The 23,105-nt window shown below is 40.3% G+C and overlaps 1 protein-coding gene across 4 annotated transcripts in view; it reads right to left on the bottom strand.

Annotated features, from left to right (window-relative positions):
- Positions 1–8,853: 8,853 nt before the first annotated feature.
- Positions 8,854–23,105, bottom strand: part of tnk2b (tyrosine kinase, non-receptor, 2b) — a 63,154-nt gene continuing 48,902 nt past the window's right edge. For 2 of the 4 annotated variants that reach the window (XM_028594106.1, XM_028594107.1), the window contains 12 exons: positions 22,422–22,541; positions 21,879–22,005; positions 21,592–21,738; positions 21,196–21,290; positions 20,693–20,887; positions 19,396–19,487; positions 18,587–18,709; positions 17,876–18,315; positions 16,524–17,738; positions 14,448–14,543; positions 11,419–11,549; positions 8,854–9,970 (listed from right to left, as the gene is read on the bottom strand). In XM_028594106.1, the coding sequence (XP_028449907.1) occupies positions 9,964–9,970; positions 11,419–11,549; positions 14,448–14,543; positions 16,524–17,738; positions 17,876–18,315; positions 18,587–18,709; positions 19,396–19,487; positions 20,693–20,887; positions 21,196–21,290; positions 21,592–21,738; positions 21,879–22,005; positions 22,422–22,541 (2,788 nt within the window). In that variant the 3' untranslated portion in view covers positions 8,854–9,963. The remainder of the gene's footprint in view (positions 9,971–11,418; positions 11,550–14,447; positions 14,544–16,523; positions 17,739–17,875; positions 18,316–18,586; positions 18,710–19,395; positions 19,488–20,692; positions 20,888–21,195; positions 21,291–21,591; positions 21,739–21,878; positions 22,006–22,421; positions 22,542–23,105) is intronic. The other 2 variants (XM_028594108.1, XM_028594109.1) reach the window with 1 other exon arrangement.

Here is a 23,105-nt window from a genome sequence, read left to right as displayed (position 1 = left end):
TTGGTCCCCAGTGTTTTTCTGCAATGACTTATGAACTTTTCTCTAATTTTAACTCATCAGGGATTTATTTTCTCGGTGGCAGTAAAAGACACTCTTGAACACACCCGCTAGCCCAGCAACATTAATGAAACCGCTCACCCAAAAATCCAAAATACATATTTTTCCTCTTACCGATTGTGCTATGTATCAATATAGATTGGTTTAACGTGAATTGTCCAGTGTTTGAGATATCTGCCGTAGAGATGTTTGCTTTCTAACAATATAACGGAACTAGATAGTACTTGGCTTGTGGTGCTCAAAAAATACATTTGAAAAACTCCACAGTAATGTCTCTTTTAGAAATCATGACCCAGTTACTCAAGATAATCCACCAAAGACCTGGTTGTGAGCAGTTTCATACAGGAACTCTGGAAGAATTTTGATTTGATTGATATTATGATTAGAGCCGGGACCTTAACGCGTTAATTAAGATTAATTAATTACAGACTTTAATGCGTTAATTAATTACACAAAAAATAACACGTTAACACGTAACATTTTTTACGCATTTTAATCACACTTATTTTTGAACCGCGGGACGTTTCTCACTGGATGAGTTTCGGCGGACCGATTATACTGGAGCACCAACTAGCGTACATGACTTCAGACCTTTTATATATGTCAATGCTTCAGACAACAACAAACCACAGTGAACATGAACAAAGAAGCTGACGAGACCGCTTTGGTTGGCCCCGTGGATGGGAAATGTTGTTATAAAAAACGAACGGATGGAAGCGTCAATAAGAGCATGGTTGTGTGCAAGCTATGCAACAAGGAATTTGCATATCACCGCAGCACATCGAGCCTCAAGTATCACCTCAACGCAAAACATTTAGCAGCTAGCGTGGACGTTAGCCCGACTCCGAGTACAAGGACCCACACCCAACCTACACTCCACCAGATGACTGGTTTAAGGACCAGGGTAACTAAGTCTGAATGTACTTGAAAGTATTGTGTTTTACTTAAAAAAAACATAGTTTACAGAAGGTTTACCTACCTATAGGCTACCTGAATTTCTGAAATGTACTATATTTCTAAATATGCTATTGCTACACTTAATGGCAAAAATTGCACTGGTCTGCTGGACTTGGTTGAACAAAAATAAACAATATTTTGTTGCTTAAGCTTATGTATTCAGTCATTATTCAATGGTACATTAAAAATCCATGTGAAAAAAATTACTTCTCACTGTTCTCAGGTCAAATATTTATGCAATTAAAATGCAATTAATTTCGATTAATTAATTACAAAGCCTGTAATTAATTAGATTAATTTTTTTAATCGAATCCCAGCCCTAATTATGATATTAAATAAATTAATAAATATGCCTATGAAATACATCCTGAAATAAATAAATGCAGAATACATATATAACATAAATAAATGGAAATATAAATATATGAATTAGTCAATATAGTTCAATAAATAGGTTTTACATTTATTCATTTCCCCTGAAATATTCATTTCAATAACCTCAGATTTATTTATTTCCCTCTCTATTTATTTCCATTGTTTTATATTCAGATTAAAGGGGCCGTGGCTATCTCTGGCTGAATTGGCAGCGGTGAACTGAAAGTCCATCTCCGGAGCTGGTATCCACTCTCTTCACGGCAAAGTTGTCTCTCGGCGGTGGGGAGAAATGGAAAGTCAGAGCTAGTTGCTTTGGTCTGAATCGGTGAGATAACCACGCCCCTTCATTTGAAGATAAGAACTGGAAATAAATAGAGTGGGAAATAAATAAATGTGACATTATGAAATAAAAGTCCCCTGAAATATATAAATGTGTACTTATGAAGGCCACTGAAATAAATTTAAAGTAAACCTATTTATTAATTTATTGAACTATATTGACATACTCTCCACTGGCTCCCTGTCGCTGCTCTCATTAAATTCTAATTACTAGTGCTTGCCTACATAGTTGCCACTAGCACAGTACCCACCCCAGTTCAGGCTTCTGAGCCTTCTCATTCTCTACGATCAGCAAATGATCGTAGAGAAAGAAATAGACAGGAAATCTCAATCTAAACCTTTCTCCTGAGTGGACCACTCACACTCTTTCTCCAAAAATCACTTGAAGACCTTCTAAGAGTACCTACTCATCTAATATGCTCTTGCTCTCTATTTAAGCAATATCTCTTGCTATTATTTGCCATGTGTTACTTCATGCACCTGCAGCCTTATTTTTGAAGGCTTCTCCTGTGGCTTGGATTGTCTGTACATCTCTTTGGGCAAAAGCATCTGCCAAATGAATAGTGTAAATGTAACATCAGGCCTCAGATTTACTGCAGGCCTAGTTGATTCCAGTGTCTCAGCGATTGACCTCCTCTCCTGCCTGTAGTCCATATACTGTAACATCTTTCCATTCCCCTCTTGCTCTTCCTAAACCTCCAGTCCCTCATCCCCTCCCCCTCCTCTTCGATTCCCCAGTCATCTCTCTGTCCAATCCACCTTCTTGTCTCTCTACCGCGCCTCCTCCAGACTCCATTTCCTTCAGTTTCTTGAATACCGGTATATGGCCCCACTACTTAAAGTGTGTTGGCAGTGCCATTACTACTGTTTTTGTCTCTTTTACTTATTGTTGATACATGTCTTAACTAATTACAACATAGGATTTGCAATTATATACAAATGCTATGTAGAGTAGTTTTTCATAATTTTTGTAAATCAGGTCTTGAGCATCCAGAAATTGATTTTTAATGTTCCAAAAATGACTAGCATCACACCACCACTATCATTAAAACTTTTTTTCTAAAGTGACTGTTCTCTGCTGGCTATTTGTCTGCCAAAAATGAGTAACAGGAAATGCAATTGCATATAATGGAGCCTAGTGGGATGCATTTTTGCAGTAGAAACATGATTGACAATTAAGAAATAATATGAAAAAGGTGGGACCCATATGCAACATCTCAACCCAACATGACAGCCTCCTTATATTAATGCACTATTACTTTTCAAGTACATGGAACCATCCTGTTTAATTTGCATTTACAGTCAGTGATGTCTGCAGCAGAAAAGTATGTGCTTTTCTTAACCTGCAGCTGTAGAGTAATAACATCACACTCCTAGTAGTCCTCCTTCGTCTAAGCCACTATTGCACATCTCACACGTGCACCTGTTCTGTTCAGTATGTCTGTGTATGCACGTGTATTGGCACTTCCAGAAATCCAATTACATCCATGAGTGGAGGTCGGCGAAGGGAACATGCAAATAATGTCATTCATAAACCCAATAACAAACCGGCTCTCTAAACATTTTACCACTGATGCTCACGCGTTCATGTGTCATTATGTGAAATAATAGGACATGCTCCACAGCAACTCACTATATATAATTACATCATGTTTAAAGGGAAATTCATTTCATTATAAGTTATAATATGGTTTGCAAGGAGGAGGTTTGGACACCATGTATTAAAACAAGGCAATGAGTAGTTAAGAAGGTGAAGTTTAGAGATCAAGTTGGAGTTAATTAGTTTCTAAAGGTTAGATAATTCTATAATGACCTACAAGTACTAAAAACTGCTACTGCCTAGCATCAAGCAGCAGAGAGACAAAGTTAGCATCTAGCAGGTGAACATGGTGGAGCATTTAGCAGCTAAAGAGCCAGATGTTTCCCTCAGGAGTTGGAGACAAACCCAGAGCTAAAAGAGAGTGGTTATGGAACTTACATTGGTCAGGGGACCAGAAACATAACTCCACATGGATGCTAATGTTGCTAGGTATCTGCTAGATGTCTAAATAAGCAACTGTTTGCTAACATGTTAGCCAACTTAAAAAGGTGATATGTCAGTCTTATGTTGACAGCTTGTTTCTACTGCTCCCAAGGGGTCAAATAAAATATTAATGCAACTTTAAATTCTCCAAAATGTGTCCTTTAATGACAATGTTGTGATATTGTCCTACAAGATTCCGTTGTCTAATTGAATGATTTCAAGCCAATTGTAATTTATTAAAATGGCTTTTTCTGATGTAATACATGCACGTGAACACAGTTCACTGCATTATAGATCAGTTGGAGTATTTTATATGTAATCATTCATATATATGATATGCCATATCATATTTAGCTGTATCTGGGAAAGGTTTGTATTAAAATTGCGATACTAATTTTAGCCCCATTGCTACTAACTACATTTATAATAGAAATATAGAAATAATGTTGTATTACAGTGATTAGGAAGTGAAGGAGAGGTTAAGGGAGATCCATGTAGTGCAGCACAGCACCACTTCCCTCTCACACCAGTCACCAATCCATCCCTCTTTTGTGTTTTCTTTCTCCTCTCCGACTTCTAAAACTATCACCCAGTCATCACTCTTTCTCCTCTCCATCGCACACTGAAGGTTTGTGTCTGTGCTTCCTGCTCAGCTCCGAGCTTAAGTTTCAACTCGTAACAACAAAGGAGATGGCGAGCACGAAAAACAGACTAGGGGAAAACATATACTTTCCTTAAAAAAGGAAAAAAAAAGAGACAGAGAGAAATCCTATTCTATAAAGCAAAGACAATAGACGCATATATAAATATATATGCTGGAGGATTTCTTTCGCAGACGGCACAAGATACACTCTTATCTGCTCCTCTTCACTTCCTTGGCAGCTCTCCTGCTTTTGCTTTATCTCGCTTTCCTATTTATTTACCCTTTTCTGTTTGGTGAAAACTACAATAATTCTTCTGGGGGATTCCTGTGAGCCCTCTGCTTTAATGCCCCAAACAACTGGAACGACAGACATTAATAATTTGCCCAGGGACTGAGTAATGATACTGTACACACAAACACACCACTAAGATGAATGGAGGGCCTACTAGGTCTCTCATTAGTAAGCAGAGGTTATTTGGGTCCAACAGTAAAGCAGGATGTGTGTGTGTGTGTGTGTGTGTGTGTGTGTGTGTGTGTGTGTGTGTGTGTGTGTAAATAAAGGAAAGATGGTGAATGATGGGAGAGGGGGAAAAAATTCGGCCAAGTTTCTATGTTCCAAATGTATTGTGTTAAAAAGTTTTATGTTTCATCGACCCAAAGACATTTTTCATTATTAGGATTCCAGCCGTTTCGATAAACAAATGATGTGCTCATTTAGATCACATCGGAAACAATTTATGAACTATGAACCATATAGTGCCTGGTGTTGTGTTGACATGAATATACAATATTGTGGTCAATTGATAAGTTAGCGGCAAGGATCAATTCGATGACACATGCAAGATCTGAGTTCTATTTTTTCATAGGGATCAATACCTTGCATTGTTGGAACGTCGATGATCACAAACAGCCTAATTGATTCAGATTGATTTGTCACACACACACACACACACACACACACACACACACACACACACACACACACACACACACACACAAAGGCCATTAAGGCTGCTGGAATGGGAGGACAACAAGCCATAGTAGTTAGTTAATAGTTATGAAGCCATAACAGTGATTTTTTATTACGGTTTAATCTGACGAATACTATTTTTGTTGTCTATTTTAGTCTATAAAACTAGTGAAAATCTACCAATCATAAGTTCCACAAGACCAAGGTGGCATCTTCAATTGCATGTTGTGTTTGAACAGCAAAAGAGAGAGGCTGAAATCAACAAATGTCAGTTTAAGTCACAGTAGTGGAAAGGCTCTAGGTGTGGCACCTTTTTCTGTCAGTTAAAGGGATACTTCACCAATTTAGCATTAAGCTTTGTATCAGTAGAAACACGGTAGTATTTTCGAAAGACCGTGCTTCCCTCCCTCATGTTCCCCTGAGACGAGAGATCTCTGTATTGTGGGTCTGAAAAAAATCTTCCAATGACGGAAAACAAAGATTTTTTTTGCCCAGAGGCAATGGACTACAGGCAGAACTAGGAGCTACTTCTGCATGTTTTCAACCCGCCCACAGGGGGTTGGACTCAGGGGGTCGTCATTACCCGAAGCTTACCGAGGCAAAACGAGCGTCAGCCATCTTGAAGCTTCGCTAAACAAGCTCCGTCTTTTCAGTAGAAAACTTTTACAAACAATTATGTGCATTCAAACTACCGCACATGTTTACCACCGGGATACATTGGTACAGATCGGAGAATATGCAGGACACACTTTATTACAGACGGAATACTTAACACACTACGCGCAAGCTTCGCCTGCTACGGAGACTAGCACCTCAGCCAGAGGTGTCGCCCAACGTTGTTTCATGTATATGGTTGAAATGACAATAAAACACACTTGAGTTGAGTTGTCTGTCTGTCTATAAATGGTAGGCGTGGCTTGGGAGTGGACTCTAAAGCAGCGAAGCAAGTGCATTCTGGGATTTGGTGTCTTTCATCCACATGAGCCAAAAACAAATTTTCTGGCTTTTTTCGGCCTAGAAGCCACCAATTTTGAAAATAATTTCACATTTCTACTACATAAGTGACCCAATTTAAAGATATATTCTTCTTTCCAACAGTGAAATATCTCTTTAAATAGCATTACAAATATTGGATAATTTGCTGCTACTGACTTTGGTAATCTTTTGACTTTTTATTTAGCTCCACAAGAGGGGTCAATTGTTTAACTTATCCAGTGAAATTTTGTATACAGTATCTACTTTATGGATTGTCAAAAAAATATTGGCAGATTTTCCTGCTTCCAACGAATCATTTTGGTACAGACATTGATTTTCTTCACAGGAACAATTGTAGTCACTGATGCCTTAACTTTTCATCTAGCACCATCATCACGTCAACATTTTAACTTGTCCAATACTTTCCTGCCAAACTATTGACATTCCCATCGGCCTCAGCTGTTTGTTGTGTTTAGTTCTAATTAGCATTAACATCAGCATGTTAATATTGTCATTGCATTAGCTTTTACTGTAACTCAAAGTGATGCTAAGGACAAGCTCCACTAGCATGGCTATAGACCCTTAGCTTGATGAATCAAATCAATTAACAAATTAATCACTTATCAAGATGGTAGTCCATTAATTGATTGTTTTAGCACATTAAGCATTATACATTTGATGACAAATATAAATGCAGATTTCAGTTCTAGAGGCTTGCTGTTTAATTCTTAAAAGGACCGAAACACTTCAGTGTCCATTTTAAAATGCTTTAAGGCTGATGAATGTAGTATTTGTCTCATCTTAATAATTAGCTTTTATGCATTTGAGCATCTTGGAACATGTTAACAAAAGTGACAGAAAAAAAGATTAATAAACAGAAGAAAAGAGGTAAAAAATAATTAATTATTTAATAAAAAATACATTTTTAAATTCGGCAGCATGAACTTCTCTTGAGCATTTCCATCAACCCAGGAGGAGAGAAACAATGAAATCCAACTGTACAGTAGGCATTTAAAATAAAACATTCTGGGAAGCAAATACATACAAATGAGGAAGAAATGGCAAGTTGGATTGAAGGAATAAACAGCAAAAACAATATGAATGACTTAAAATAGCAGACAGTTTCTGAAGAAACTGATCTGGCAAACAAAGACTAAACTGAACTGAACAGAGTTTGCTAACATCAGAGTCTCAACACCACAACAGGAGCATGTTGCTTTGGATTAATCATAACACCACAAGGTTCACTTCAGTCCTTCAAAAAAACTACAGCAGCTTGGTATGAAGACAAAACAACACATGGACAGACTGTGGAGGCAGCCATCACATTAAGCTGTCCTTTACGCACTGGTTGGCAATTAGCTTTACCACAACACATAGGGAAGAACTGGCAAAACTGACTCTGAATCACTGTTTAAGGACAACTTCATTCTTCTCTGGGGGAGGAAAACTGAGTCACCAAAAAGTTGTTACTGAAAACGGTGTTTCCTGTGCATTCATTTCCGGTGATAAAAGCTCTTTTTACACAACTGAATGGCACTGATGGATGGATGGACAGACTGGGAGGTTACAGGTTCTACAGCAGCCTTATTGCACACTGACGAAAGCTTTTACTGGAGTTCATCATCCAAAATCAGTCATGTATATCATTTTCACTGGCAGGTAGCTGGCTTGTTGTGGTTCCATATTAGTTTTTGTTGAGAGGCCATTTGAAATTTACTGTATGCCCAAACAGATTGTGCTCAGAGACCTGGGGGGGCTGGTTGGAGCAAAGCCAGTGTCTTCATGTGGACAACCATTTAAATGTAAATAGTTGGGTACCAGTTGGCAAATATGTTAGTTTTTTTTTTCTATAGCACCGAAGGATCATGTGTGTTGACCATAAATTGCCTGTAAACTATTGTTTTTCAAAGTCAAAGCATGTGGAATGCCTTTTATTTCCCTTATTTTAGTTAAGTCCTCACATACTAAGTGCATCTGTAATAAAAACAGGAGAACAGAAGCCAGACATGCCCAAAAGTCTTCCATATTCATTGCAGAGGGCTCTACTGTTCACACAGAGCTGACACGTCCTCCCAGTTTTAAATTATTGCCCCCAAAGCTGCTGACCAAAATATCACAGTTGTGGTTTTAAGTGATGATTATGGGACAGGATCTGTGCCTTGGGGTACATTTCACTGCAGTGCTGTTATTAGCTGCCAACGTAGTCTGCAGAAAATACCCAGCTGGCAGGGGTTTTCAGCTGATGCTCAGGAGTTATGTTCGGGCAAAGTGCTTAGAGGGAAGGAATAAGGAAATGTGGAGTGTGGGAAGTTTCCACTGACTGCGTGGCCTTTTGATCTTAAGCCAAATGTGGCAAGAGTCTAAGATCAGTTTTCAACTCAAGGAAAGACATATAAAATAGCCTGCCCAGTAATGACATAACAGTCTTCTCTTGTCTCTGAGCATTGTGTTCAAAATATATTAAAATAATACACCAATATTTTGTTAACAAACACATAAATGTCTCTTTATAAAGGATATATTTCTTATACCCTTCGATTATATTAGACAGTTTTGTGGGTCTTTAAAATAAGTGAATCTTGGACAAACTGCTTCCCTGATCTTTTTCCATTAATTCTTCAGATTCAGGTCAACACTGGGCTGGTTTCACCTCTGTCTCTTGTGCAGCACTGCGTCAATACTAAATGTATTATACAAACGATTGAGGATATGAGCTTTTCTTTTTATTGTAGAGGTCTAAATGTTTATTTTGCAGCAGTGTCTTCTGCACATTTTTCATTTTTGCACATCACATTTTTTTTGTCTTTCAGCAGCAAACAATTTTCATAATCATATCCCGTCTTTACAACTGTAAACGGGCTATATTATTTCCTGGCCCGGACAGCCAAATAAGTATTAGTTTTGTTTTTGTTGAGCTTTTACGTGGTAGAGGTAAAATCTGTATACACTATACAGTATTTCAGTTAAATTCTGACACATTCTGTTCACTAAATGAGATACCAGCTTTCAGTCAAACGGTAATAGTTCTTGGCAATATTCTGACAAAATACAATTACCTCATGGCGTTGTATGGGTTCACTTTCGAACTGGCTTTTTAATGACATAAACAAAAGAAAAGATGGCTAAAGTATCTCTCAGCAGTTGGTCAACAGTGTAATTGCGGCAGGGAGGATACCATTAAGTGGATCTGACACAGTGTGGTAGCACCCAGGATCTGTGACATTTCAGGTTCACCACATGAAATTGAACTCACAAAGTACAGTGCCATTTTTGTGTCCAACAACTTGGAAAAGGTGGGAGAGGGCAGTCTACCATTTCTTAATAAGTGCAACAATCACATATCTTTCAGACCAAAGTCCAAATAACCCAAAGTCTTCTTTTCTTACCACCCAGGTGTAATTCCTTTGTCCGTGTCAAGTATGAAAAGAGCCATAATAAAGTTTGGTATTTTGTGCTAGTTCAGTGAAAATGTGCTTGATTCGTCTATAGTCAGAAAACAGTCTTCTGATTGGAGGCGTGTCTGAAGCATAAATAAGAAGGGTCAGGAGCAGATTCACCTCCTCTGATGATGTTTTACTGAGGATGAAGGTCCAATCAGAGCTCAGCAGCTTGAGATTTCTGTCAAAGTCTGCAAATATAAAGAAGCTTTAGATTAGATTGGGAAAATCATGAGATGAAATGCTAAATCCTCCTAAATTAACTGGAATGATATTTACATTGTACAAGCCTCTCTTACACTTGCAAGAGAGGCTTCCACTTTTGAGGCTTTGAATGTGAGATACACATTAAACTGTTCACGCATTAAACCATTTTCACAATATATTTTTCTATTGAAAAGCTAAACAAAGCAGAAACCTTTCTCAGTCCAGCAGCCAAATATGATTCTTAGCCTCATTACCAAGCACACCATCATTGCATCATACTGTTGCCTGCCTCGCTGCCGTATGCCGTTAACTTCTTTAGTCAACTTGCAGTCATTCATATTTGGAGGGGAAATCTCCAGCTCAGCTAGGAAGCCGATTTTAATCATGTTTTCCATGATTGATTGATTGATTGATTTTATTGATGGATATAAAAGAAAAAAAAGAATCCAAGGGATAACATGTAAAGTGTAAACACTTATTTCCAACACGGTCCCTGATGTCATAGACCAAAGACAGATTTGACAAAGTTGACCTCATGACATAATGTGGACCGAGGTCATTATTGACTGAATTCAATTCCCTGTGTTTAAATGTTTTAACTGCGCTTTATTCGCGTATTTTATCTCTCAGTTCTTTAAATTCTTATGCTGCACTGTAAAATGTATTCTTGTCTTTTAAATTGTTTTTAATTGTGTTCTAACTGCTCTTTCATGTTTTATGTAAAGCACTTTGAATTGCCCTGTTGCTGAAATGTGCTATATAAATAAAGCTGCCTTGCCTTGCCTTGCCCTGAAACGTCACAATAGTCTATATCCACGACGTTCAACTTCCGGGATTGCTCCGTTGCTGCCGGAAATTCCGGACTATGAGGACTATGGTTAACTGCTCCTCAGATCTCTGCAGGGTAAATCCAGACAGCTAGCTAGACTATCTGTCTAATCTGAGTTTTCTGTTGCACGACTAAAGCAACCTTTGATCGTACACGTTCCACCAAAACAAGTTCCTTCCCAAGGCTATTTTGCAGTGGCTCCGTTGCTCCGCTCGGCGCTTAGCGCCCCACCAATGACGATTGTGATTGGTTTAAAGAAATGCCAATAAACAAGAGCACTTTATTCTCCCATCCCGGAATGCTATGTGGACTAGCCAGACCCTCCTCCACAGCGCTGTGGAGGAAGGTCTGGCAGAGGAGGGTCTGGCAATGCGAGACTACTGTCACAATGACAGACAAAAAGCCACAGATGCAAAATTAAATGTCTGGACCAAGTTTTAATTGTAGATTAGAGGCTCTGGGTGCTATATGAAGTGACAACACTAAAGTTGTAAATAAGTTTGTGGATGGATAGTCATTGCTGGCCAGTAACATAAGAGTACAACCTCGTAAAGGTTGGGATGTGGGAAGTCATGACCCAAACAAAGCTACTGAATACAGTACCTCTGTCTTGTTGTGGATCCATAGTTATCTAACATCTGAGTGCTGGCCACCTCCAGGTTCCAGTCATACATCTCCAGCAGGTTTAGACACTCTGACCTGCTCCTCAGACCCAAACAGAACAACTGCTCCACCTGCAGAGAGACGGATAACAAACACAAATGGAAACAATTGTTTAAATAAGCCAGGGGTAGGGAGAGATGGGAGGCATGAGATGGGACAAGAAAGAGGTTCATCCCTGTGTTCCTAGGGTCCATGTACTAAGAATAGACAGATTGTCGGCCCGTTTTTTGGCAGTTTACAGATTATCCGTATCAGCAAAAAGTGCGCTACTTTGGCTCCGCTACAGCTCTGTGTCTGTCCCTCTGCTTCAGTTTCACTCACCACTGAGTCTTACTTAATGTCCCACCCACAACACTATCTGACTATCTTTTACTGGGTATTATGTTGAAAGTTTCTCATTCATTAAATAATTGATTAAAGCATTAAACAAAGTTTTGTGTTAGAGTTTGTAACATTCCAAAATCTTAATTTTGACTTAAAGATTTTAATTTTCACTCTAAATGCACATTGGTTCCAAACATCAGTTATCGGTTTAATTAACTGCTAATAATCGGTATCGGCCTTGAAAAACCAGTATCGGTCGGTCTCTCCTATGTACACAAGGACCTACATAGAGAGACTAGAGACTCAATTACGGGAAGTTGAGCCTCATGAAATTACGTTGTCCCATTCCACAGCTACGCCCTCTCAAATTTCTGTTGGTCTAGCCTTGACTTTGTTGACTTTGGAGCATGCATGTCTATCGGTATAAATTCATATTGTAAGAGACTGGTAAGGGCTATCTTTGCAGTTGAAATCGCAAAAGAACAAAGGGAGGTGGACATTTCAAATCCAAACGAATTGTAAAAATCCATTTTGCCACTCTGGATATACATGTCTTAAGTCAAGAAAACTGTCTGTTTTAAAGGAGTACCAAATCAGGAGGCTATAAGCTATAGGTGGGTTATTTTGACATATTGACCCAGGGAAACGTACATTAAACATTTGACCCCCAGGTCAAATGTTTAATGTACGTTTAACAAAATTGCTGAGAACATAGTTAGCAATTCATTGTGATGTGTTTCTCTCACACAGCTAGCATACAGTAATGTCTTCTATGAGTTTACCTGGAACTCCCAAACGTTAAAGTATGTTAAGAGAAGTCTGTTCCCCTCTGCCATTGTTTTTCACATAGAACCGGGCTGGTTAAAGGTCCCATGACATGGTGCTCTTTGGATGCTGTGGGGGGGGGGTGCAAGGTGGAGGGTGACGGTGTGGCCTTGACCTACTGCCACTTTGCTTGTTTGAAAGCCATGATGTCTCTCTCTCATGGGTTGGCCAAATTCTCTGGACGGGCAAAGCAGAGAAAGTGGAGGTATGACCTCATAAGGAGAAGATTCCGGATCGGCCCATCTGAGCTTTCATTTTTCTCAAAGGCAGAGCAGGATACCCAGGGCTCAGTTTACACCTATCACCATTTCTAGCCACTGGGGGACCATAGGCAGGCTGGGGGAACGCATATTAATGTTAAAAAAACCTCATAAAGTGAAATGTTCATGCCATGGGACCTTTAAAGTTAACTTATCTGATGTTGTGCTGGTCAGAGGTCCACTGTAACAATGCTGCGGTCACTGTTGAGTTTGTGGCAGCCCGCCACAAATAAATCAATGTATGGGACACACTGGTTATAGGAAAGATTTGCAGAATTTATCGTTTTTTACTCATTCATGCGGCAGGGATAGGCCTGTAACAATTATTACTTAATTGTCTAATCACAATTCTTTTCATGCAAATTTTTTTTTGTTTAACAGCAATTAATTGCTAACATTAGCTAAGGTCTTAAGGGGTATGACTCTTGATGGTAACAATCAATTTAAAATACAGTGATTTATGCTAATAAAGAGGCGTGGTTTACTTCATATGCTGTGTATTATCTGGGTCACATGACAAAAGATGTATCCTGCGATTCATTCAAAACTTTATTTGTTTGAAAAGTAATACATCAATAAATTAATAATATAATAATAATTTTTTTTTTTATTTGACTGAAAGAGACAATTATATTGTTAATCGCAATTATTTCTAAGAGAATTAATTGTACGGTAAAATTTTGAATTGTTACAGCTCTAGACAGGGACTGCAGCACCAGTAAGTGCATCGTAAAAATGTTTCAGTCTTAAAACAAGCTACGTATCTTATTGATATATGATACAGTTCTGTATCTTTTAAACTAATAAGGAAGACTCAAGTATTCCCTTGTGCTCACTGCCATCGAAACACATCTTCCATCCGGCCACAGTGGCCCCAAACACCGGCAGCTAAGAGGGTGCTGAAAACTGCTGTAGACACATCAGTGGGTCCATTTGTATTTATTACAATTTTTGTTTTTGTGCTGATATTCTCTGAAGGTTTAACAAAGTTGTCCTCATCATATCCTGATGTGAACCAATAAAGTAAAAAATGACATTCAGCAACTTTTAATGACCTGTTTGCAGTTATATCCTGTGTAAAAAAATAAAAATGTATTACAAAAAAAAGGACTTGACCTGCGATGCAGTGATCTGGATCTCTGAGGACTCGTCTAGAGCAGTGAGGAATCTGCTTTTCTTTTAGTAATTGAATTGCTGCAACATAAATGTCCACTTTACAGGGTCTTTAGTTTGATGGACTAGAACTATGACATGTTTGTGGCCCTTACTTTGTATAAAGTTTTGTTGTGCCAACTCCGGTGCCTTTTGCTGTGTGACAGCAGGGCTGTATAATATAAAAATAAGGTCTCAGATTATGTAGTCAAGCATTGCCAGACCTTCCTACACAGCGCTGCTGAGGAGGGTCTGCCTAGTCCACACAGTATTCCGTGATGGGAGAAAAACGTGCTCTGGTTTATTGGCATTTCTGTAAACCAATCACAATCGTCTTGGGCAGCGCTAAGCCCCTATAAAGTTTTCAGTAACAGTAGTTTTTCACAGCGGACTAATAAATCCTCTCACCTTTAGATAATGCACAGCTTTCTGGACATTCCAGTTGTGGTTCTGGAGGGCGGCTTGGCACTCCTCTATTGTGACACCGTGGACTGCCTCCTGCACCTGAATCACACAACATCAACAGTGTGAGTATCTGCAACATCCAACAACACTCATATTCGCCTGGCTCGGATTCCTCACTTCCTCATCACTTCATGGACCTTAGTACAACCTTCAACATTTACTCAGGAGCACCTGCACACACAGCTGGGTCCTTTCTAAGAGATGAAATCATCTGTATCAATTCATGTACAAACGCATCCAAATTTTCTTCTAGAATATATATATATATACATACATATACACACTTTTTTTATTACTTTTTGGCACTTATTCATGCTCTTTTGTTTAATTTAAGCTTCACCTGAAAAAACTGATAAAAATCCAAGTGCAGAGATTTAAGCATCCCTGGATTTGATGAGGCTTTTTGAAGAGTCCATCTCTTTACAAACCGAATCATGTCCTACTGATTATGTTTATGCAAATCCACCTTGAGCTAAGTCAAATTTCAACAGGGTAACACTGACACTGTGTGACTTTCTAGCAGCATAGTCATTGATTTTAAGTTATTTGTTATCAATATTGATTGATATTTATAATAACAATATCACTTCCTACTACTACTTCTACCGTATGTTTCAGAAATTGCTCATTCTTTCACTCAATCTCTAACAGAAAGAAAAACATTTGCACACAATTCTCCCTACAAGCTAAGGCCTGAGTAGACAACCAACATAAATGACCTTCTGTTGTGTTCAGAGTACTAGCAATGTAATATACTGCACAGCATACTGTTTATATTGAAGTTCACATTCAAAAGCTACTGTGAGAAACTGCAAGCAAGCCCTGTATCAAATAGGCACTGCACCCTATTACATTACATTTAAAGTCAATCTTACTGGATTAACCTTGAACATTGCACTATTTTAGCTCTGAGCTTTATCCAATAATAATAGAGGCATACTCTCTTATACTAGTGATAGGAAACTAAGAACCGATGGTTATCTTAAGAACTGTACTTTTTATCGAATTTACACAAAAGCAATCAAGATAAGATAAGATAAAATAAGATAAGCCTTTATTGTCTCCCATAGGAGAAATTTGTCCCCCCCCAACAACACAGCCTCCCCCTCGAATTGCACAAATGTTTAGATAATTATTGCACATTTCCCGTTAACTCATGCTGTGGTGAATAACTTCTATATTGCACAATGCCCCATTGCATAATACCATGTCAAATATAACAGCAAATTTTGCACCAGTACCTTATCATTGCACATCCTATAACCTCAATGTTCAGTACCACAGTCTTATATAGTAATAGTAGTCATACATAAATCCCTGCAGCCAACAGACACAGACGCAGACACACACACAAACACAGACACACACACTCTGTTATTATTCATTAATTTGATTGCAAGCGGCACAAATGAGAATTTGTACCTGTTAAGCTTGCAGTTTGGTAACCTGAACCTTCTGCCTGAAGGCATCAGCTCAAACTCACTATACAGGACATGATTTGGGTCGTTGATGACTTTGAGACCCTGTTTCCTCACCGCCTCCTCAAAAAGCTCCTGAAGAGGAGTTGGTGGCATTTGGCCAATTATTTTGCCAGCCCTTATTATCAATTTTTGTAGCTGTGATTTTAGTTTAACGGACAGGTTACCGAACCAAGCCATAATACCATAACGAACAATAGATTCAATGGCTGCCTTGTAAAACAGTATCATGATCTCTTTGTCCACTCCATGAACTCCAACTCGTCTTAAAAAATACAGACGCTGACATATCTTAGAGCAAACACACTCCACTTGATGGGACCACAGTAACTGACAGTCTAATTGTATGCCTAAGGAAGACATAAGGTCAATTACATATTGCATCTAAACTATCCATCATTAGAGATAAAGTGAGCAAGCTTAGCACTTTAATTACTGAAGCAATCAATAATGCATTTCAGCACATGATATAAATCATAAAATTTTACATTTATTTCAAATGAGAAGTTGCAAAAGGCAATCCAAATATATCCAAGCTTACCATTTTGACCCTGTCAGCTGAATTCCCTCCTCCGTCTGTCCTGATGCAGGAACCAGTGACCACCACCGCTGCTGTCAGCCCGTCTGAACAGACGCGATGGAGACTAACTGATGTCTTCATCCCTGACCGTGGTGCACCCAGACTGCTGTTATTGTTGGAGGAGAAATTAGCCTTCGGCTCGCCTGGCTGGACAAGCCCCTGTCCCTGGGCCTGTCCCTGGAGAGGCTGGCTGCTGACCACCATGGGTCTGACAGTGGCGGTGTTAACTTGCCGTACATGCCTTTCCTCCACGCCGCTGGCAGGCAGGCTCTCTGCCTCCCTGAAGAAGCGGTCATAGCGGTCGAGGTATGGGGGCCTCTCCGGCAGTAGGTAATAATGTGTGTTACTGACTTTACGTCCATCACGTACGATGGGGAGGATACAGGGGCCCTTGCTGGCGGCGTCCTTCCCCTGCGCCTGGATCACTTTGGGTGCAGCATATTTAGGATCTGAGGCAAAGCTGTGTGTGGGTGGCATGAGTTTACCTGGAGAGGTGGAGAGGTAGGAGCCAAAGGTGTGTGTGGAGGGGCAGGAGGTAATAGGAGCCTGCATGGTGGTGGGACTGACAGAGTAGACTCTCTGCTGGGGGGAGCCCACTACCAGGCCCATGGGGCTGGGAGTCCTGGAGCCCGGCTGGGACAAAAGGTCCCTGGGAGGGATCTGAGGTGGCCGGTTTGGGCCTGAAATGTCCTCTGTGGTGTCAGTTGGGGTAGGTGACAGGGAGAGATCCCTTGACCAGCGAGCAGATGTGTAGTCGCCCCTCTTTATGGGGCGAGGGGGTATGGGGACACGTGGGGGGATCTGGGGTCTGTCCTCACTGGAGGAGAAGACACTCTGCTGGTGCCCCTCGTGGGTCTGTGGATTCTGGGAACACGTGGCTGAGCTCTGGGACGGGGAGCTTGACCGCGTGGCACTTCCAGTCGGTACATTTAGTCTCCTCATGCACTCTTGCTGGAGTTCTTGGAAGATCTCTGCTGACTGGGAGAAGGAGGTGGACACAACCTGGCTCTGCTTGCTGGGGAGAAAGAGGTTGTCCTCCAGGCCTGATCTGTCTAGACCCCTGGAGACAAGAGCCTCACTCTCCCCCTTCTGTCCAGAGAAGAGAGCCTGATCTGGGTTATGGACATCACTCTGCTCCTCTTCATGCTGCTGCTCCGAGCTGTTGATGGAGCTCACCTTTGTGGAGAAAGAAGATTTACAACTTTAATACATTCTGCTGTGGATCAAGGGGATATCAGAATAGGAGATAAACACCCCATTTCCAAGACCTTTTGGCTTATTGTGAAATGTGCTGTGTCACACTCCTACCGTACCTCCATATCGTCTTCGTCTTGGGCCACATCGTCATAGGCGGGGGGTGGGGGTAATGGCCGGGCATCCCAGTCCACTACTGGCGTAGGGTGAAGGGGGCGGGGCAGCGATCTGGACGGACTCTGAGGTGGAGTCCGGTCCAGGATGTTCTCGGCTTCCAAAGCTAGCTTCGCCAGTAAAGGAATCTGGATTTCAACCACAGGGGAGGGGGATGGTGTAGGTGGGGGGAACTCCTCCCCAAAGTCAATGAGGGACACTTCACTGTTGTGGTTGTGGTTGTGGCCTGAGCCTGAAGTCCGGCCACCCCCCTGTTTGCAAGCAGAGACCCATGCAGCGGGTTTTAGTTTTAAGCCTTTGACGGAACCCGTTTTCCGAAGTGATAATCTCTTTAGTCCTGCCGAAGTCAGATCCTCATCATCGTTTACTGAATCATAGCAGGGCTCTGGAGACAAAAACACACAATACGTTCATTCCTTTACTAAAAAACATTTATAGTGATGACGCCGATGCTCTTTAAGATCACGTCACACCACAAAATACAAGACACACTCCACTCCAAAAAAGGTTCCAGGTTCGAAGTTAGTCCTATTGTGCACAGCAAGGAAAGGGGTGGAAAGATGGAGAACAATGCTGTTAACTAAGGAAACAGAAGTAGATGACAGAATCACTGCAAAGACAGACAAAGGAGAGAAACAAAAAAATATGGGATGTACCTTTGAGGAGTGGTGCTAGGAGGAAACAGAGAGGGCAGGAGCAATGGGTGAGGAGCTGCTGAGAGAAACCAGACTTACTCTTGATTAACAGTGCTGGCTGAGGAGGGCGGGGAGGAGGCTCCTCTGGAAGAATAAAAGCAAATACCACCACCGCAAAGGAGAAACAGAAAGAAGAATAGACAGCAGCAAAGATAGAAAGATTAGAGAGAAAAAAGCAAGAAGCAAATGTCAGACTGCATATGAAAGTTTTGCCAGCAAGTGATAAAGAAAATTGAAAAACAAGCTGTTTGATGGCCATTTTTCCAAAGCAAGACTTAGAATTGAAATCCACAATCTGTGATGCAAATGTAGGCGCACCTTTTAAATGTGGAATCTGATCATTTGATTGAATTACAGGCATGTTAATACAGGTATTAGCACTAGGGAACAATTCAAATATAAGTTATTAATAGTTTAAAATGTTTAGGTTTGTTTACATGAGGTATGGTCATAGTTACAATGGTGATTATGATTAATTGTGAAAAATAAAAAATACAAGTGTTTTTTCATCTAGTAGAATATGTAATTGACATTTCTGAACAAACAATTACACAACACCGAAAAGTGCCATTTTAGTGTTGTGACACAAGGCACTGTTACAGCTCTGACTTTTAGCTCATGAGCTAAATGCTAAACGAGTCTTTCTGGATGAGTGGTGCCAACTAAAGAGTTTGAACCCAGAGATGGTGGATGCTGAATGGTCTTACGAGCATGTTTATCCTTGGTATTTGTGGTCTTTGTAAGTCTTTATTTTGAGCTCTTTTACTCACTTTTAACTCGTCCTGGTAGCTGTGTGGGCCGAGCACCACTGTGGTCTACAGCAAGGACATCAGGAGGATCCATGGGATTACCGAGGTACAAACTGGAGGCAAGAGAGGGACAGACTTAATTACAGTAAATGTCAATATACTGAATCTACCTCACCTTAGTGTTACAACCCCATTTCAATAAGTGTGCTAGTGCCATCTATTGATGAGAGTTTATTATTACAACTCAGCAAAAACTAGAATTTGACCACCAACTTCCAACATGGGGCATAATTATGATTAATATTTATACAAGGTTTCTGCAGGTTTTGCCAAGTCAAATTTAAGACCATTATGAATTAAATGTAAGACCTTTATCACAACATCAACTAAGCCATAAATTCAGTTTTTTCAAGCCAAGTATCACTAAACTTGGACTTCCCCATAGCTGAAGAAGTTGGCAGCTGAAGAAATTGTGCTACAATCCAAAAGAGACTCACACCAATAACACGAAAGCTGATTAGCTGCAATATGAGTTACATGTTGGTCTCATTTGTAGTCATAATACAGCAACATTATATTTGGATTAGCAAAAGAAAGAACTACAACACCATAGAATTTAACAGTCCTTCCAGAATTTCTTTTGTGATTGTTGCGGGCAACACTCCTTGATTATGCGGCACGTTTTCTTAAAAAATGCAATGGAATATGCAGGATATTTATGCAATGAAATTGCGGGAACTTGCAAAAATTGCGGGAACTTGCAAAAACTGTGGTTTGATGAAAAAGAGAAAATGGGAAAATGGCTGCATTTTTCTTTTCATTTTTCTTTCTGCTAAGATATATGTGACTTTTTTGCAACGAAAATGCGGGGATTATGAAATCATGCAAGCCCCGTCCTGGGGATATTTTTGCGCTTGGAAATCGGCAAGTGATTTAATTATAGTGGCTTCTCAGCCTCCCTGGAAAGTGAGGACGTATTTGAAAAAATGTGGCACCCGCATAAATATGCAGACTTTGGCTGATTATTATTATTATGTGATCGCATAATCGCGTTTTTCTGGAGGGACTGATTTAAAGAAATGAGCATAATGAGGTAGTGTTACATGGTCGTAGGAAAATTAAGACCTAGAACACCATACTTCAGCGAATAAATAAGAAATGTTAAGGACTAAAATTTTGATTTTGAAATTTGAGACTTTTAAAGACCCGGTTATAAAGTGAGGAAGAGACATTTAGACCATGCAAAAACTTCTCTGGGTACATTGTGGTACTAATTTCAGAGGACACTAAAAGTGAATAAACAGAAGCTGGTCCTTACTCGTCAATCCTGTCAGGGAAGCCCCAGCAGCGATGAGGGTTGGTGTCTCCGTGTCCTGTGTGGATGAAGCTGTTCTTGAGCGGCCGGCTGATGTCATGAGCTGATAAACCCGCGACTGATGTCACCACGTTTCTAGGGAACGGTCCGACCTTAAGGGTCCGCTTGTTTTGACCTCGCCACCAGTAGTTCTCAGCCCTGGAAAACACAGAAATACTGAGGGTCATTTGCAGGGCATTACCAAAACAAATACATACTGGACATTTAACATTTTAATATTTACAATGTAGTGCCTAAGAGACATTTAATATATTGTTATTATTGAGCATTAATGAGCCCAGCAACTAGAGAAGACTTCTAGCTGTTAGGACTTGAAAATAGATGCATTTTATTATTTTTTCTCAGTATTGTCAGTAATGACGTTGGCAGGTAGTTTTGTTAGGTCAAAGTCACAGATTTGGAGGGAGGCTTCTTGTTCAAAGTCTCAAACACTCATTAACACCCACCTCCCTTCTATGATAGTGATGACATCATTGAGCTGGATCTGGAGTTTGTCAGGCTCGTCAAAGTCCTGCAGAGCACACATGTCTGTGGGCATGGTCTAAAAAAACACACATGAAACACCAAAGTTCATTTTAACACAGCAAACATTTATGAGTTGGCCATATTGTAGCTGGTTGTCACAATCCTTCCAGCTGAGGGCATGTTTCAGTTTCTACTTTGAAGTAACTCCACTAGGTGGAGCTAAAAGTCCATTTATGCGAGGATGAGGAAACACTGGTCTCTCTGCACCTAAGGTGTCACGATTACCATCAAATGTCTTTTGCTTAGTGGCTAAAAAAACTCTTATATTTAACACCCTGGATAGACACCTTTGGCTACCGAAATGACAGCTCTCCTACCTCAAGCAGGAACTCACGCAGGGCGACAAAGGTGGGTCTGTCGTCTGGTTTCTGAGCCCAACACTGCAGCACAACATGATAGATATCCTGCGGACAGTCTTCGGGCTTAGGGAGGCGTTCACCTTCTTTATCAATCTTGTGCAGTATCTAGGGTGGTTGAAAGAGGACAATAGAGGGGTGGATGTGAATAAATGTGAGTAGTTTTCTGGGTCTGCCTGTGTTACTTTAGCTTCAAGATGTTTTTGTATACATACTGTATATGTTTATTTATTTCTGTGTGGGTTTACCTGGCTCCCATTGAGTCCCAGCCACGGCTCCTGGCCATGTGTGAACATTTCCCAGAGAGTGACTCCAAACATCCACGTGTCTGTAGCATGGGAGAACGTTCTGGTCTTCAGACTCTCTGGGGCGCACCTGCAGCAGGACGGACAACAAACTTGCACGAACTGTACATGTCCACAGGTAATCCTCACTTTGGGCAGAGAACGTGTTTTTCAATGTGGCTACTCTAACTTTGAAAGCATAGAAAGCTGCACTGTGTTTGGAAATGGATATGAATGAAAAAAGTAGAATGAAAGATGGATTGCTAGCTAGCTGCTTGGCCAACACAGAATTTGGCAATGAGACCCAAAAAAAACCCAGCAAGCATTGTTTTTATAAGAATTATCAGAATTGCTGGAATGCAACTGTGACCAATCAGATTTCTCTGTGGAAACTTTCTGCAATAAAATAAATTTGATTCCCACTTTAACCCCTAAAACCACTCATATTCATCCCTGGATTGCATCCAAGTACAGCTTTGGTTATTGTGTTGCTCTCTGTCCACTCACCATGCAAAGGGGACCTTTCGATGCTCCTGCATGACATAGTGCTCATGGTTGTTGGGCAGCGCCCTCATCAGGCCAAAGTCACCGATCTTCACTCTGTGAGCTGAGGCCAACAGTATGTTCCTGAAGAGAGAGGGTCAAATACAGTATATAACTGTTTTTCTTTCATGCATGCCTCTCATTCAGTACTGTATGGCCTAAACCCTACAACATCGCAGCACAAAGGAGTATTTGGGGAAATTGGGCTGCAGCTGTAGCAGGAGAAAGAATCATCAACAGAACTTAACCTAAAGCATGACATTTAAATCTGATTATGATTTTGGTGAATGGATACAACCCTATTAGGAGATGAACAAAACAGATTCATTTAATGGTCAATCCTGAGCAACGTTCAGAATGTAATCCAATCATACAATATAGTCCATGTGCCAGACAATTACAGTTCTCAGGACTCAGCATGTGGTGCATAGTGTGAGTAGTGTCCTGTTATGAACGCAGTCCTACAACACAGGACCATATGGATTACGAATACAATTAACTGTGTGGTAGATTATAACTTAACCTCAAAATGGTCCTGTATTTAAAACCACAGCTTGAGAAATCCTCTTAGTGTTTGGCATATGCAACAGCCATGTGTAGTCATTACTATTTGATCACAGCTTTAACTGGCAAAATGACTCATTTGTA

This window comes from Perca flavescens, chromosome 12 (genome assembly GCF_004354835.1).
Source record: "Perca flavescens isolate YP-PL-M2 chromosome 12, PFLA_1.0, whole genome shotgun sequence".
NCBI classification, from domain to species: Eukaryota; Metazoa; Chordata; class Actinopteri; order Perciformes; family Percidae; genus Perca; species Perca flavescens.
Note: the sequence above shows the minus strand (reverse complement) of the source record. Positions and strands in the feature narration are given on the sequence as shown.